The sequence below is a fragment of the Cornus florida genome, unplaced genomic scaffold, assembly GCF_030987335.1.
Source record: "Cornus florida cultivar Cherokee Brave unplaced genomic scaffold, ASM3098733v1 CherokeeBrave_3.0.0_Hap2_Chr10, whole genome shotgun sequence".
In the NCBI taxonomy this organism is placed as follows: domain Eukaryota; kingdom Viridiplantae; phylum Streptophyta; class Magnoliopsida; order Cornales; family Cornaceae; genus Cornus; species Cornus florida.
The window spans coordinates 72919829-72934964 of NW_026775580.1; the positions used below are offsets into that span (position 1 = coordinate 72919829).

The 15136-nt window shown below is 34.4% G+C and overlaps 1 protein-coding gene across 1 annotated transcript; it reads left to right on the forward strand.

Annotated features, from left to right (window-relative positions):
* The first annotated feature begins 12126 nt into the window (after positions 1-12126).
* Positions 12127-13066, forward strand: LOC132278590 (auxin-induced protein 6B-like). Its single transcript, XM_059780418.1, has one exon. It carries the CDS (start codon positions 12217-12219, stop codon positions 12655-12657), a length of 441 nt encoding a protein of 146 aa, XP_059636401.1. The 5' UTR covers positions 12127-12216; the 3' UTR covers positions 12658-13066.
* The last annotated feature ends 2070 nt before the right edge of the window (positions 13067-15136 follow it).

Below are 15136 nucleotides of genomic sequence, written 5' to 3' on the forward strand. Positions count from 1 at the left end.
TGTTGTAAGTGGGCATTGGTTGCGATGGGATGGAGGGTTGGTTTGCTTTTGGTTGAATAAGGCTGTACAAAAATTCATACCTGCACGGGTGGTCCAGTGGCAGGGGGGTTTAGATGGGGCAAACAATAAACTCGGAAGTATTGGGGGATTAACTCTGGTAGGTGTAAATCACCTTAATTGATCTGTGTGATTTGCGAACGATTACACATATTTAAATATTTAAATAATGGTAGTAGCAATAGTTGGTGAGCAACGGTAGTCCCAAGGGCCCCGGGCCCCCTTCTAATCGAACCAGAGTTCTCACTTGTAGACAAATAATAGCAGTTCGGTCGCCTACTCATAATATCGTAAATAGACACCAGGCTTTCGGCTCGTGTTCTGCTTCCCACGGTTATAACTGAATCAAACTCCTGTTCCTGAATATTCCCATTTTCCATCATGGGCAAAAAGCTACTCGTATATAATTCATAATATCTTTCTTTCCATCACTCAGTAGCTGGGGTCAAAAGAGGCACATTCCGTCAATCCATTAGTACTTTAGTACAAGTAGGGCCCGAACAACTCGACATTGAAATGGAATAGTTCTCGGCTAAACGGTACCAAGTTGGAAGGGTTCATCATTATTTAAAAAATAAAAAATAAAAAAAAAAAACGAAGAAAGAAATTGTACCATAATTCCTCTGGTGCATATTTTTTTTCTTCTATTTGTTATACTCTACCATTAACCGCAAATAGTATAAGATCCTGTGCACTTGCATGTAAAAAGTACATTAGAGATTTACTGTGGCACCGTTTGGTTGCACTTAAAATAAAGTTCTTATTTGTTGTCGGGGTCACTATTTTCGGTCACATTGAAACCATTCACATTGAAACCATTAAAATTAAGAATTTGACGCTGCAACTTTCAAAACTTGTCCATTTATTTGATCTTCTTTGCTCAATAAATGGTTCCACATATAATGCAGCAATAGATTCTTCTAGGGCCGCTGATGAGCTATGGTTGAGTGAATTAAACTCAACCCTTGTATGGTAGACTTTGAAAATAGACCTCATTACTGCATATTTGACACCTGATCAACGTGCCATTGTTTATACAGGAATATTGTTTAATACCAAAAATATATAAATTTAATAATTAAAAGTAAAGACAGTGATAAAGAGTATGGTTTGGCAGCAGCTTTAGGAGCCTAACCAGGAGATAGCCTCTAGTAGGCCCTCTTGGTGTAAATTACTAAAATTGTGAGAAAGGTTTGGTGACTGGGAACTGTTTCTGTTTTTCATTTATCAATAGTGTACTTTTTCCTTCTTCCCAAGAAAGTTCATTTGTGATATTAGTTTGATCATCTAAGATTTGGCCAGGTTTCTGTTTTTGCTCCACTATATTGATATAATAAGGGCTATAATTTAGTTGGCATACTTTACGTGCTGTTATAAGTGATTTATTCCACCAACAATAATTGCATTAATTTTACCAGCTATGTTGTTATTCGGTTGCTGTAATGTATTATGTTGATTGTTGAGAAAATTTTAAAATTAATGGACCTTGCATAACAAGCAAATTTTCTGATGCAACCTGTATTCGATTGCACATAATGGTCAAGGTGATCCATCATCTTGCGTTCATTACTTCTCTGTTCCCATTGACCAAAAAAGTTGTATTACTATGTTTCAAGCAAGCAAATTGAAGCCCTTGATGGAAAGCTAGCGGTTTCGCAAATTATCAGACATATTCCTAACATTAAGAGGAAAGCTGATAATATATTTACTGTCTCATGACGAAGAGAATGTTTAGTTCCAATAGGCTTGGTTGCCTTCGGAATCCTATCAGGACAGCACCTTGTTTTTACTTTCAATAGCGTTGAGCTCACACTAGAATATAAACGTATACCATGTAATATATGCAAAATTATAAGCCAATTATTGCTATATGTTGAATTGAGAGACAGCTTTATTAGTCATCAACCAGTATCCTTTTGACTATCAAGATTAGATTGTGCATTGAAGATTGCTGAGGAGTCAGATGCTTGTAACGTGTTTTTTCTTGGTAACTCTCTTCTTTCGTGGTATCAGTGTTATGTTCTATAATATCTGGAATTTGTTGGCTGATGGAGCCTTGGTTATTTTATTTTGCCTTCACCTTTTAACTGCCCTTCTTGGAACTTGTTATGAATAAAATTCTTTTGGTCCTTTTGGATATACATGCTAAACTTGAATTGTGAAAATGAACTTTCTATCTGACTTCTGCTGAGTAGTCCTTTTTTATGCTTTCTATCAATCAAACTAAGATTTGCCAAGCCGTTTATTTACAGTTTTCGTACATGATAATTAAGAATGTTGAGCTGCTGGAGTGTGCTCTTTCTCTGTGTCAAGGTTTGTACTACATCTAATTATATCGATACTTAATGGAAGTCACTGCAGTATGATTGCAGCATTTAGAACCCTGATTGAGAAAATCTTGTTTCCGGAAGTAGTAGAAAGAATTTAAACTTGCTTGAAATATGTGTTTGTATCCTAAGAAACCATTTGAATTCTTTTCGGAAATGCTTCAGAAAAGAAATACTCTCTGTTGGGACTTGACGCTAGGATTGTTTGGTGTTCTGTGGGTTATGCCTAGGTCTTCCAGGGACTTTGATGAGGCCTGGGGAGGGTGTATGGTGGGGGCCCTAGTCCAGGAGTTTGGAGGACTACGCCTTTGCGCGTTTGGTGGTGTTTATGGCTTGAAAAGAATAGGAGGTCCTTCGAAGGAAAGGATATTCCTATTATTATGCTGAAGTTCTCCATTATAATTACCTCTCTTTTTTGGGTTGCAGGGAGAAACTATAGATCTTTACAGTAGATAGTTGATTTTTTGGGCTCTTTGAGAGTTTAGAGCCCCCATTTAGCCTTGTGTAGTTCTCTTGGGATGCGATCCCCTTTTAATCGCTTTCTAATACAATCTTATTTATTAAAATAATAATAATAATAATAATCAATGAATACAGAAATAAAGGAGGTTACCACTACAGAACTGCACTAGAAAGGCATGAGAGTAATTTTTAAGTTTATAGCTTTTCTATTTTCAACAAATTTGATTTACAAACTGGACATCTCAACAACCTCGCAAACAACATTCCATAATTTTTTGACATTGGTTCCATGGATCTCAGCTTCATATGTTTTCCTTATACTTCTTATTACTTTTGACATTGTTTTTATTAACTTTTCTTTTTAAATCGTTCAATGATATTCAAACAACTGCCCTGCGTCATTTTTTTAATTATTTTTTCCTTATATTTTCCATTGTTGGTTTTCAAATTGTCTTGTATCAACTCCCGGAAACTGTGGTTATAATATCGCTATATAATATAGGAGCCTGTAAATTTTCTTAAAAAGAAGCTTAGTAGCATTATACATGTCTGGAACAAAGCCAATACTTCACTAAACCAAGGAATTTGCTGGGCAATTTTATCATTTGTTAATAGTAATTTGAGTTGTTTATATTATAATCCTATTTTTGCTTGTGTAATTGCTTTGTATCTCGTGCATGCTACAGTTATATATATATATATATATATTGGAGAAAAGAGAAAATAGTAGGTGGTTAGGGTGTTATGTTTGTGTTGCAGGGTTCGCAAACTTGGTTTCCTTGAGTTGAATGATAAAATTCACGGGGTCATAAGTTTAACGGGCAAAGGTGAAGGTGAAGGTGAACTTGAGGCGGAAACACATTTAATTGGACACCAATTGTCTCGGGGGTGGTTGTGTTGCAGATTTAGGTAACAGAGTCATAGTTTAGAAGCATACACCTAACATTCTATGAGAAGAAAAATGTAACCATCTGATTTTGAGTTCTCATTCATCAGCTCCAGTGCCACTTCAATGTTTTCATTTAAATCTGTGTTCTATTCTTTTACAAATTGCTTTTTGTTTTTAGTCGGTTTTTGGTTCTCATTAATGTAGATGAATGGTAATACCGTGTTTGGATTGTATGTTATTCCATTATTTAGTATCGATGCATATTGCAGCTTCAATAAAGAATTTCATGCATTAATCAGTTGATGGTATGAAAGCCTTGTTAAATTGCAAGAGAATTTACTTATTTACAGTGGTCTTCATTAATAAATAAATAATTGCAGAGCCTATGGGAAAGGAATGGTTGATAAAAAGGTGCAGTGGGGACACAAAATTCTCTTAGCTACATGATCAAGTCTGGCATGGCTGATGTGAATAGCACACCTAGATTGTATCTTGGTGGAACCCCCATGGTTGTAGGATCCTTGGTATGTCACAGCTAGATGTACAGGTGCCAAAATTCTAGACTTCATTAACCTAACATATATATATATATAGGTTAATGAAGCCTAGAATTTATATATATATATATAGTATATAACTAATTAAAAGTGCATGAATTCTGGTGTTGGTTTGGTCAAATCACATTTTGGGCTGGCTTATTTGGAGGTAGCAAGTACATTCCATTTGTGCCTAGTTCCTACTTGTACCCATATATGATTGCTATTGCGGCCACACACACACACACACACATGTAATTAGAGCATCAGAAATACTTCTTTGACGGATCCACCCCATGTTCCTTTTTGGGCCATCTTTTCTTTAGTAGACCGTATCTTAAAGAATTGAACATAAGAAACTCAAAATTCATTTCGAGTAATATATGTATCATATTATATAAATTAGGTTTATATATGTGCTAAATTTGACGAGTATGTTGGAGAATCTGGGGGTTTTCAGGTTGGTGAAAATGCTGTGTGGTTGCATCCACCTCCCATGTGCTTGTTGGGTTATTATAATCACAACAATACAATGGAGGTTGTCACAAGGACAAAGGCTTCCCCGTGTAATCCGGCTTTGTAACATGCTCTCTTTTTTCTCTCTCTAAAAAGGCTGGTCAAGGTTCCCCTGCAAAATCTGTCTATGTGGCGGATGCGAGACACTGAATGAGGTACCATATTGGCGGACTATAAGGTGTCATAATCCCACATCGTTTGGGAAAGGTGTAGTGATATATGTAAGGTTCAACGACCTTCTATAATGCAACATGTTTTAAAGTTGTGAAAGTTGTGAACTCATCAAAACTCTAAAGTTAAGCGTGCTTACTTTGTTGTAGTACTAAGATTGGTAACTTCAATTCTCTGGTCCGGAAGAATTAAAAGCGGACAATATTGTGTCTGTATAGGGTGAGAACTGTTACAAATAGTATATGTTATGGTGAAACATGTTACAAATGGCATACATGCGTAACTTTACATTCTCATACAGAGAGACTATTTTTCATTAAAGCAATCTTAACGTTGCGTCAATTTCACTCTTTCTCCAAACGTACGTAATTGTAATTTTACCTCTTCACATGATTTTTCATTAGAGCAATCTTAATTTGTTCTTCATATGTACGTAACTCTATCTCTTCGTATGATTGTTTTTCATTAGAGCAGCCATAATGTTACGCGAATTTTGCTCTTTGTCATGATTAAGTGTGATCCTGCCTCTAATTTGACTATATGTGCAACTGAACAGGACATTAGTTAGCCTCGAATCTTCATTTGGTTTAACCTTTTTTTTCCCTGACCCATTTTCTGACAATTTCTCTCTCCCTATCTCATGAGAATGGATCTTAAAGATCTTATGCAGATGCAAATGATATGGTATTGAAATATTAATAGCTGCAATATGTACGACTGACACTATATATATAAACTAAATCCAACTTCCATCCCTTGTTTTGTAGGGCAAGTATGATTTATTCAACTAGTATTTTTTAATGTAATATTCGTTGCATTATTCAAAATATTTTTTACTACAAGGGAAAAATTGTAGTCAAACTGAATCAAGAGAACCCTAAAACCTTAACCTTTTAAAATATTTTCTATTGGTTATTTAAAATAACATGAATTTTTTTTCAATAATTAATAATGGTGTATAGTTGCTATAGTAGTTAATCTTGAAACAGTCAACATCTAATTGGTTGGTATCTAAAATTTAAAATACCTAAGAAATCAAGTCAATCATTTTCAATCATTTGATGTAACCAAACAATTTTTAAAAATGTTTGGGAGTGATTGAGGCTAAAGAATATTAAGCACCTACAGCCACCCACCAAAGTTGTCCATCATTAGGCATTAGCATCATCTTTCTCACAATAAGGTCGTTTCAGTGCATCATTTTGTCCACTGATCACGTCAATGGATGGGTCTAAAGTCTGATTATGATTGATTAATTACTTTATTAACATTGTGTGTGTGTGTGTGTGTGAGAGAGAGAGAGAGAGAGAGAGCCTTATTCTTAAAGCCACGTGTGTGAGAGAGAGAGAGAGAGAGAGAGAGAGAGAGAGAGAGAGCCTTATACTTAAAGCCACGAATTGGCAAGCTTGTACAGCTTAAAAGTATTCTGTAATTGAGCCTTTTTATACCATTCAATTTTGGTCATATATATTCAAAAAAATTTGTGTTATTCATATAATGAATAACACAATTATGTTAAAAATATATTAACACTTTAAATGTGTTTAATATGCTGTATAGTTGCATTTTCAAAATAAATGTGTTGCATTGTATTGTCAGTAGTGTTCCGTTTGTACTTGATTTCACTAGTATAGTGTCACTCTGACTTTACTTCTTTCAAAAGCGAGACCTTAAAAATTTATCTTTCGAATTCCTGCCAGTGCCTCTATGCTACTGGGATCATGGGTGTATCTGGTTGGTAACTTGATATGTGGATATATATATATATACACGCACAATTCGGAGAAAATGGTAAATTGGTATATATTATAATATGTATAGGCTGTATATTGAAGGGTGTTGCATGCCATTTCCTCCAATCATGACTAATATTTTAGAAGGTCAGATTCTCTCACCGCCCAATATCTAGCTAGTCTGAAAAAGATGGCGAAGCAGCAGCTTTAGGTTTGGGCGTGCATAGGCATGATGAAAGCCAATGAGTTTCTTAGGATTAAAACTTTTTATGAAAACCCTTGTCGCATATAGTTATGTGTGTGTATATGTATATATATACACACCCCTATCCTTTCATAGGATTAAAACTTTTTTTGAAACCCCTTGTCACAGATTGTTATGTGTGTATATGTGTCTATATATATATATATATATATACACCCCACTATCCATGTCCATTTCTAGACGTAAATAAGAAATTTTTGCCCTTAATTGTTCTGTATACATAGAACCATAAAATTGTATGCGTCCAATGGTAATTTCGAAAATTTTCAAAACCCTTCCTCTTGAGTGAGAACTATTTTTCCTCTAGCATCTCTAAGTGGCATGGTGTAATCATGGTTTACCGTATCGGTTGGTACACGATTTTTTGTAAGTTTAATACTTGACTTGTATCGGTCAGTTTACAATGACTTTATCTGAGTCTGTTACACCGCGACGAATACCGCAACCATAACCAATACTACCAACTATAATAAAAAAGAATTTGTATATATTTTTATTTTCTCTTTGGTGGGGGGTGAGGTGACCGATACATTTAAAATTGATCCTTTACTTTTACTTTGTTATAGAATTTATAAATGTAAATTGTAATCCCAACACACACACACACACATTATAATATCCTCTATGACGTGCGCTTCCCCCTGTAATTTGGAGTACATGTTAGTGCACCTCTATCTGTACTGTCTCTTCCCACTTTCAGTTGAAGAGAAAAAGTCACTTTAATGAGTTGGTTATGTAGATAACTAAGGTATTTAGGGTTCTTTTTGTAATTTCAACAAAAAATGAACTTTACACAAGGATGTCCATTTTGGCAAGAAATCATTGGAATAAAACTGCCTGCATGTGCCTCTGTTATACTATCAAAAGTTTCGTATAACTAATGGTTCAAGAGGAGGGCCCCACGACAATTTTTTTTTTTTTGACAACCAATAGATCGTATCATACCATAGAAGAAGAAAAAGTACAAGCAGGAATAAAAGCATTTAACAATCACGGAGCCTAATGCTCCACTTCAAATCACCACATTCGGCTTCAAGAGCCTTTTTGCTTAAAAGATGAGCTACACCATTTATTCCATGAGGAATTCAAACAAGAGATGAACCAAAACAAAGGGAAAGTAAAGTACAAATATCATGAAAAATCATCACCTGACCCTTCACGGAGACTTGTAAGTGCATGACAGATTTACAATCGCCTTCAACGACCACATTCCTGTAACCCCAGCGGTGCAGAAGTAAAAGAAAGGCTCTCAAAACAAGAGATTCAGCCAAAGAAGGAGATGACACATGCATCATGAAAAAGGAAGCAACTTTAACAGGCCGTCTAAGATGATCCCGGAGAATCGCCCCACCCCCACAAAAATTACAAGCTGAATTAAAAGCCGCATCAATTTTACTTTATTTTATTCAAAAAATTAGTGTTGCAACAGAAATTTTATTACGCAATATATTAAAAAAATATGATACAATACAGCGAGTTTAAAATAAATACCATTATTTTTGCAGTAAAGTAATATAATAAGTGTGAAATGTATCAAAAATTGGCTGATTCGATCGATTTACATTACCTTATATCACAACTATGAACCATGGTATACATGTATATAGTAGTGTTTAATTGTTTCCTGGTAAGTAGGAAACAATATACTTACTTTTACTCAAAGTCTTATGATCTAATCCGACAGCTACGGGAGAATAAATATTTTAAGAAATTAACATTATTTTAATTAGCCATTAATTATGAAATGACGTTACATTTTTAAAGAAAAAATATATATATTTAACCGTAAACTGTCATCACCCCATCGCCACTGTCACCTCTACCCTGCCACCACCACCACCTCCATCTAGACAGATTTGATGGCTATTTTTGACTAAGAATTACCAAATTTACAAATTAATTGGTGTCCTTATAATTATTAGTGTATGTGGTGGTGGTGGGTGGCAGTATGGTGGTGGTGGTGGGTGGCAGTGTTGTGGTGTGGTTGGGGGAGGTGGTTGTGGCAGTGGGGGAGGAGGCGGGTGGTGGTGACGGACTGACAGTAATGAAAAGAGGAATAGTTAAAGTTTAATCAGATTAAAAAAGTTATTATTTTTTTTTGAAAAAAAAATATCCAATATAGTTATTTCATAATTAATCGCTAATTAAAAGAAAGACAATTATCTAAAATAACTATTATTTCAATTAGCCATATGATTAAATCTTAAGATTATAAATAAAAATGAATATATTGCACTTGCTCACGGAGCAATTGAACAATACTGTGTGTGTATATATATATATATATAATATGAGTTTACTACCTTTTGATTTAAAAATTTCCAGTGGGCCGCCGGAGAAGGAGACAAGGCCCGTGGGACCGTGAGGCCCGTGACACTGGTGAGTACAACTAAGCGGCTACGAACCTAGACGATCTTCCAGTAAAGTACCCTTTACTTTAATACCTATAGTAAGTCCATCCCAACTGCCTCTGTCTGGGTTATTAAAAAATTAACGAAAATCTCCTATTGGCCCAACTTGGAGGGATCCTTAAGTGGGTCCCACTCAGCCTCACAAACGCTCGTGCCATGTCACCCTCCAGTGATGACGTGCTAAAACGGTATTATATTGTAAAATGGGCATGAAACGAAATCGAGTAATGGCATTTTGTCACGTCATCACCCACGTGGGATCGATCCCTCGTGAATTTTACTTCCCAGTTCATGCATGAAAATACACTCTATGGCATACAAAAACACCTCAACTTTCATTGTAATAACGATAATACTCAAACAATGTAGTATTTTCGCGAGGTGAAATTCTCTTAATATGGTGGGGGTGGTTCAACGGCATTTCATATTTTTCAACATTTACACGTGTGACCGTGTATTCAAATATGCATATGTAAATTGAGATCCATTTGATGCAGGGCAATACAATACAAAATTTCAACTCATAAAATATACCTGCATCACAAAAACAATTATATTTATTTGTTCATATTTGTCAAATCTTTTACGAAGTATCAAGTATAAACGCATAATTTAGATTACGCATATTTGATTGGTTAATTAAATTAATTTGTTACAACATTTTAGATAAAAGCAAGTTAGAAGTAAATAATTTGACTTTGACTAAAGGGTATCTCACTCAGTCGTATAACATTTTCATTTTTAAAGAGAACAGAATTTGGGTGTGAATAAAAAAATGTTTGTAAGTAAATTAATGAGTGTATTTTTTTGTCAATATAAAAAAAATAAATAAATAAATAAAAATTCGGACTTTGGGGTCATCCCCAGGAAGTTACATACATAATTATCATCTTATAATTAATTGTTGATCATGAGAAAAATATAAGTAGAATTGTCATAATTCACTACGTATGTTATTATAATTATACAATATTAAAAAAATAATCCTTAATTCTTGAAATGAATATTGTCCATGTAATCCTTTTAGAACTTCCTGTGAAATAAAGGTCTATTTTTTCTGTGAAGTCATGCTAAGTCTTTCAAACGCATGCATGTGTATTGTACTTGTACGTATGAATATTTATTAATTAACTATACAAAATCCATGATCTTCTCACATACGTACATGAGTTCGTATATGTATGAACTGTAAAATCAAATTTTCTTTTATATAACAAAAAAACAAATAATATACTCGTATATATTTGTTTTGGGCATACATTCACTAAAAAAACCGGATATTATGGGTCTGGTGTTCAAATTACATATCTTTTAAAATGTGTAATTTTGTTTGGAAGTGTAAACAATGACATGAATGAATATAAATGCATTGATCCTTAAACCCTTACAAGTGGGGTTACTTGGGATGCTTTTAAGGGGGATGCACCCTACTCCATTAAATCGCACGTGGGTCCCAGATCCTAATTGGGCCATTCTTGACCACTCAATCAGTGGCACTTTCATATTCAAGTTCTTGACCTTAAAAATCTTCCACAGAATGCTCATCAAAATTAATGGTCTTGAGGCTCATCACATGATCGCCACGTGTCACAACTTGATGCTCGTAATCTGAACTTTGATTGGGTAGGAGGAGCAGAAAACAGTGTCTCTCTCTCTCTCTCTCTCATGATTCTCATCTATATATATATATATATATGTATGTATGCATGCATATACAGGTGATTAAGAAGTGGACAATATTGGCTGCTAGTTGTGGAATTTAAAAAATAAAGGGTAAAGATGGGGCATCCTTGCACATGGATCATGGTCAGATATGGTGAAATACAAAATCATTATCAAAACAATGATTTATATTATGTGTGTATATAACTGGTTACTAAGAGCATATTCTCTAGGCCCAACAGCTTCTAAAGAGTGAGCTAGAGAGACACTGCCATTTCATAATTCATTTTGTTTTGACGTACCCCCATGTGGTAGGTTAGGAGTACGTCTTGAGTTTCAGACTTTCACTTCGCGTGTTAAAAGTTAGAACAACATAAGATGTCGTGTGCGAAAAGAGCTAGTTAATTTAATACACCATGTTATTTTTTATTTTGAGTTCGTGATTTTTAAATCACAATAAATTAACTTAGTTTTGCATCAAAGCCTGTTCTCGAAATAAGATGCCATTTGCATACTATATTTTTTTTGCTGAGTTGTTTATTTGGGGTTAATATTGATTGACATGTTATTTGTTTTGGTGCAACGAGGACATGTGTCGGGTTTCAAGACAAGTCATTTTGTACAAAAATAAAAATAAAAATAAAAATGTAAAAATATATGCATCTATATACGTATAATGAATCACAATTATACTTCATTAATTAAGCACCATAGTCTATAGGCAACATTCAAATCTGAAACAAGAGACTCAAACATATGTATAGATATATTAATCCTAGTTAGGAGCGGGAATTATTTACTGAGGAGAGAATCAAACTTACAGTTTGAAAATCTGCGCAGAAGATTTCACTGACTATATTCAGTTTCAATGTCAGAAAGGTTCGTAGTATATATCTATATATATATATCAATACATATATGTATATAAAATTAAGCACATAGAAAAAATAAAACTACAGTAGTCCGCCAATCACAGACATTTTAAAATAGCGCAAGAAAAGCAAGCACAAGCTTGTAATTATCTTGAAAAGCAAGGGCACTTAACAGTTCCAACTCTTATAAATCTCTCCTACTTTCCTAGCGTCCAATCTCCCCTACTCCTCAATCAACACTTTCTTGGTACAAACACAGCAAACCATCAAAGATTCCCAAATATTTTCTCTCACTTTCTATCACTTTGCCGGAAAATGTCGTCATGCAGCAAAATCCGCCACATTGTCAGACTCCGCCAACTGATGCGGCGGTGGAGAAACAAGGCGGCGGTGTCGGCCCGTCGCATACCGTCGGACGTGCCCGCGGGACACGTGGCAGTCTGTGTGGGCACCAATTGTAGGAGGTTTGTGGTGCGCGCGACGTACCTGAACCACCCCGTCTTCAAGAACCTGTTGGTTCAAGCCGAAGAGAAGTACGGGTTCACCAACACAGGCCCATTGGCCATCCCATGCGACGAGTCACTCTTCGAGGAGATACTCCGATTCTTGTCCCGATCCGACTCGGGCAACTCGGGCCGGTTCACGAGTCTCGAGGACTTCCAGAGATACTGCCACGTGGGCATCCGAAGCAATCTTGATTTCTGGCCTGAATCTCGACCACTTCTTCATGGGCTCGCTGATAAATCCATTTGGTGAGCAATGAATGGGCTCATTCATATGTTGAGAGTTTTACCCGGAGTTGACTCGTCCGAGTTAACTCGTCCACTGAGTGGATGGGGGTTCGGGATTATTTACCAAGTGATACCAAAAGAGTTGATGGGTTCTGATAATTTTTCCTTTATTTTTTTTTTATATATATAAATTGTTATGTAATTTGTTGGGTGATTAATGGGGGTGGTGAGTACTAAGCTGAGACCGGTTTACTCTGGAGAATGTAACGGAGATGGCAAATAGGTGGCCGAGTTACCACCGAGTCGTCCTGGTTCGAATCGGAGTGAGATACATTCTTTATGGAAAAAAGAAAAGAAGTGAATATTGAGTCACTTTTTGTAAATTCAGTGATTTATTGCTTGATTAATGGAACTTGTAAAGAATTTGAGCATGATTGTCCACTATCTATTTCTATATACCTTTATATATATATATATATATATGTATAGACACATGATTGTGTCTGTCGTGCTAGCCGTTGTGGGAGTTATAATGCACCAACCCACGTGAAAGCACGACTCACCCTATTTGTTCTGTTTCACCTGATCATATATGAATGGGAGAAAAATCCCCTCCATTCGCGTCTCACTGTAAAGTGTTCAGTGGTGGGTCCTTGATTGATGTGGTAAAAATAATAAAATGCATAAGTAATGTAGTTTTTTTTATACCATTCATATACATACTTGCTTATAATACTTCGTTTCTTCTATTCTTTCGGTAGATAATACATCATTTCAGTTTCAATTTTGAAATTCCCCCTAAAATGAAAATTGAGCTTGCCCCCAAAATTGCCATATATATACTAATTCTGAAATATTCCTTTCTCTCTAACATCCAAACTAAACTCCTTCATCAAGTGTAACTGAGAAACAAGGCAACCAAGACATAAAGATAAAGATTTTGGAAAAGAAGAAGCCTAATGAGGACGTTTTCTGGAAAGCAAAGGATTTCCCTGTTCAAAGAAGCTCCAAGAAGGGGAATCTGACGTTTTCTAAAAGGCAAATGATCTCCTTGTTCAAAGAAGCTTCGAGAAGGAGAGATTCCCCCAAAAGAATTTCAGTCAGGCGAGAAACTGAAGCTCCGATCATCCAGTCAGGCATAATTTATACATCTTCTTTATGCACGTATTATTGCATCTTTCCAAAATCGTATTTGAGTTTCAATTTTCAATTTCTCCCCAAAAGGAAAGTTGATATTCCCTCAAAACTCTACTATATATATACCATACCTGAAATATCAAATAGGAAATACCTTTCTGAAATTTGAGATTCGGTAAAGAAACTCTCCCCAAAACTCTGCTATTTATGTTTATATGTAAAAAACTCTCTTGGTGAAGGTCGAAGAGGCATAACAAACAAAAGGAGATCTAGTCGGAAAAATCACCATATATTCCGGCAATAAGCTAAAATTTCTGAAAATGAGAGATTCCCCCAAAATATTTCTGACGAGAAGCTGAAGCTCCGATCATTATAAGTATTAGGTTGTTATTTTGAATTTCTTGTAACTTTATTCATAATGATATATCAAAGTTTATCTTATATTAGTGGTGATTTAATTTTTGTAACAGCATACAGCTCAATTTATTGTGCTCATAACTTATTTAAACATGTATCATGTATGAATTGCATATTGTATCAACATATTTTCTTAATACGTTAAAAAAAATTATTTTCCACAACTCAATTTCACAATTTCTAAATTAATAATAAGAATCACAAATTTTTTCAATATATATGTAGGAAGATTTGCATATTCCATCACCTACTTTTTGTAACAACATACAATACTAAAGTTGGAGAGATCAAATTATTATTATCACAACTTTTTTTTAACATGTATCATGTATGAATTACATATAGCATCAACATATTTTCGTAACACATTAAAAAAAATCAACTTCTACATCAAATTATTATTATCACAATTTTTTTAAACATATGCCATGTATGAATTGCATATAGTATCAGCATACTTTCTTAACACGTTAAAAAAAATAATAATAAATAATAATAATAATAATAATAATAATAATAATAATAATAATTTAACTTTCACAACTCAATTTTATAATTCCTAAATTAATAATAAGAATCACAAATACTTTCAACATATATGTATGAAGATTTGTATATTTCATCACCTACTTTTTGTAACAGCATACAATACAAAAGTTGGAGAGATTAAATTATTATTATCATAACTTTTTAAAACATGTATCATGTACGAAGTGCATATAGCATCAACATATTTTCATAACACGTTAAAAAAAAAATAACTTCCACAACTCAATTTCATAATTCAAAACCTTAAAATTTATATAATCAGTAAATTATTTCAAAACCTTAAAATCTTAAATAAATATATATTTGGATACTGAACTGTACCAATACATAATCGATGTTTCCTATTTGTAATTTTACTGAAAATGAATGGAATAAAATATCTTTGAATATAATATATTGTT